This window comes from Plectropomus leopardus, unplaced genomic scaffold, assembly GCF_008729295.1.
Source record: "Plectropomus leopardus isolate mb unplaced genomic scaffold, YSFRI_Pleo_2.0 unplaced_scaffold7504, whole genome shotgun sequence".
NCBI classification, from domain to species: Eukaryota; Metazoa; Chordata; class Actinopteri; order Perciformes; family Serranidae; genus Plectropomus; species Plectropomus leopardus.
In genome coordinates, this window is record NW_024682629.1 from 987 (window position 1) to 2,647 (window position 1,661).

General features: G+C 44.1%; 1 protein-coding gene across 1 annotated transcript; it reads right to left on the reverse strand.

Annotated features, from left to right (window-relative positions):
- Window positions 1-253: 253 nt before the first annotated feature.
- On the reverse strand, window positions 254-1,565 carry LOC121940113 (vascular cell adhesion protein 1-like; the record flags this gene model as incomplete). Its single annotated transcript, XM_042482970.1, has 2 exons — window positions 1,058-1,565; window positions 254-523 (listed from the first exon to the last, which is right to left on the reverse strand). Coding segments are annotated over exons 1-2 (472 nt in total), but the record flags the coding sequence as incomplete, so codon positions are not given.
- Window positions 1,566-1,661: the final 96 nt, after the last annotated feature.

A 1,661-nucleotide genomic window follows, 5' to 3' on the forward strand; every position in this document is an offset into this window, starting at 1 on the left:
AGTGAAAACAGTAAAACCAGTAAAAAGCGGTGAAGCCAGTAAAAAAAAGTGAAACTAGTATAAACCAATAAAACCAGTTAAAAAAACTGTGAAAACCAGTAAAACAAACAACAGAAAAAAACAGTGAAAACATAGAAAACAGTGAAACCAGTAAAGAACAGTAAAAAAAACAATGAAAACATTTTGATAAAATAGTGAAACCTGTAAGAGTCTGTAAAACCAGTAATAAACTAGTAACCAGTGAGGCCAGTACCTGTGATGGTGACAGAGCTGGTGACCAGCTGGGAGCCGTACTGGTTGGAGGCCTCACACTGGTAGTGGGCGGAGTCTTCCAGCTGGGCTGAGGACAGGCTGAAGGAGAGTGAGGAGGAGGTGGGGTCAGTCCTCTGAAGCTCCGCCCCCTCCCTCCTCAGCACCAGCGTGGTGGGCGGAGCTCCATCTGAGTGGCACGTAAATGTCACCTGCTGACCCTCCATCACCTGCTCACCTGGACTCACAGAGAGGGAGGTTCTCTTCGGAGGATCTGGAACACACCCGAACCCAGATTAACAAAATCTGAATCTTAGAATAATCTCCTGAATTTGAGATTATTAAAACCTGATCCAGAGATTGTTAAAACCTAAATCTGAGATAATCAAAACCTGAACCTGAGGTTAACAAAACCTGAATCTGAAATTATTAAAACTTGATCCTGACATTAGCAAAACCTTAGCCTGAGATTATCAAAATCTAAATCTGAGATCAAAACCTGAACCTCTCATTATTAAAACCTTAACTTGAGATTATTAAAACCGTAACTTGGGATGATCAAAACCTGAATCTGAGATGATCAAAACCTTAACCTGAAATTTTTAAAACCTTAACCTGAGATGATCGAAACCTGACTCTGAAATTGTCAATTTTTTTTACCTGAGGTGATCAAAACCTTAACCTGAGATTATTAAAACCTGAATCTGAGATTTTTGAAACGTAAATCTAAAAACCTGGATGGAGCAGCTGCTTCACAATAAAAGCCTGCAGTCTCTGACCGGGGCTCTATTATTTTGGAGACACTCACAGTGAACCTGCAGGGGGATGCTGGACGTCTTGGTCCTCCACTCATCTCCATCCTTCGTCAGCAGCTCGGCTCGGCAGTTCAGGACCTGCTGGTCCTCCTGGACGCGGAGTCGGAGGACAGATGAGACGTTTTGCAGGGAACCAGAGAACCTGAAGGTCTCCGAGGTCAGCGTCATGTTCCCTGACAGCCATGACACCCTCATCTGATTGGCTGAGAAGACGCCGCTGATGTTACAGTGGAGGACCGCCTCCTGACCCAGCAGGACGGGACCGGGATCCTCCAGAACTGGATCAGACGGGAACGCTGGAGAGGAACATCCGAACAAAGATTAGAACCATGGCAGAGGTCATGACATCACTTCCTGTTTGTGCCAGGATCACATTGACAATTTGTTTTTGTCTCTGACGGGATGAGACAGATGTTTGTTATGGAGAACGTTCTGTTAAACCGTCTGGGAACGTTTCCTGAAACAGACTTTCACAGCTGAAATATCCCATCGGTTAGAAACTCGCCTTACCAGTAGCTCTGTAGTTTAACTTGTGTTTTTCATCGCTATTTTTTTTTCAACTTTTCCTCCTCTTCACTTTTATACTGCACATACTGG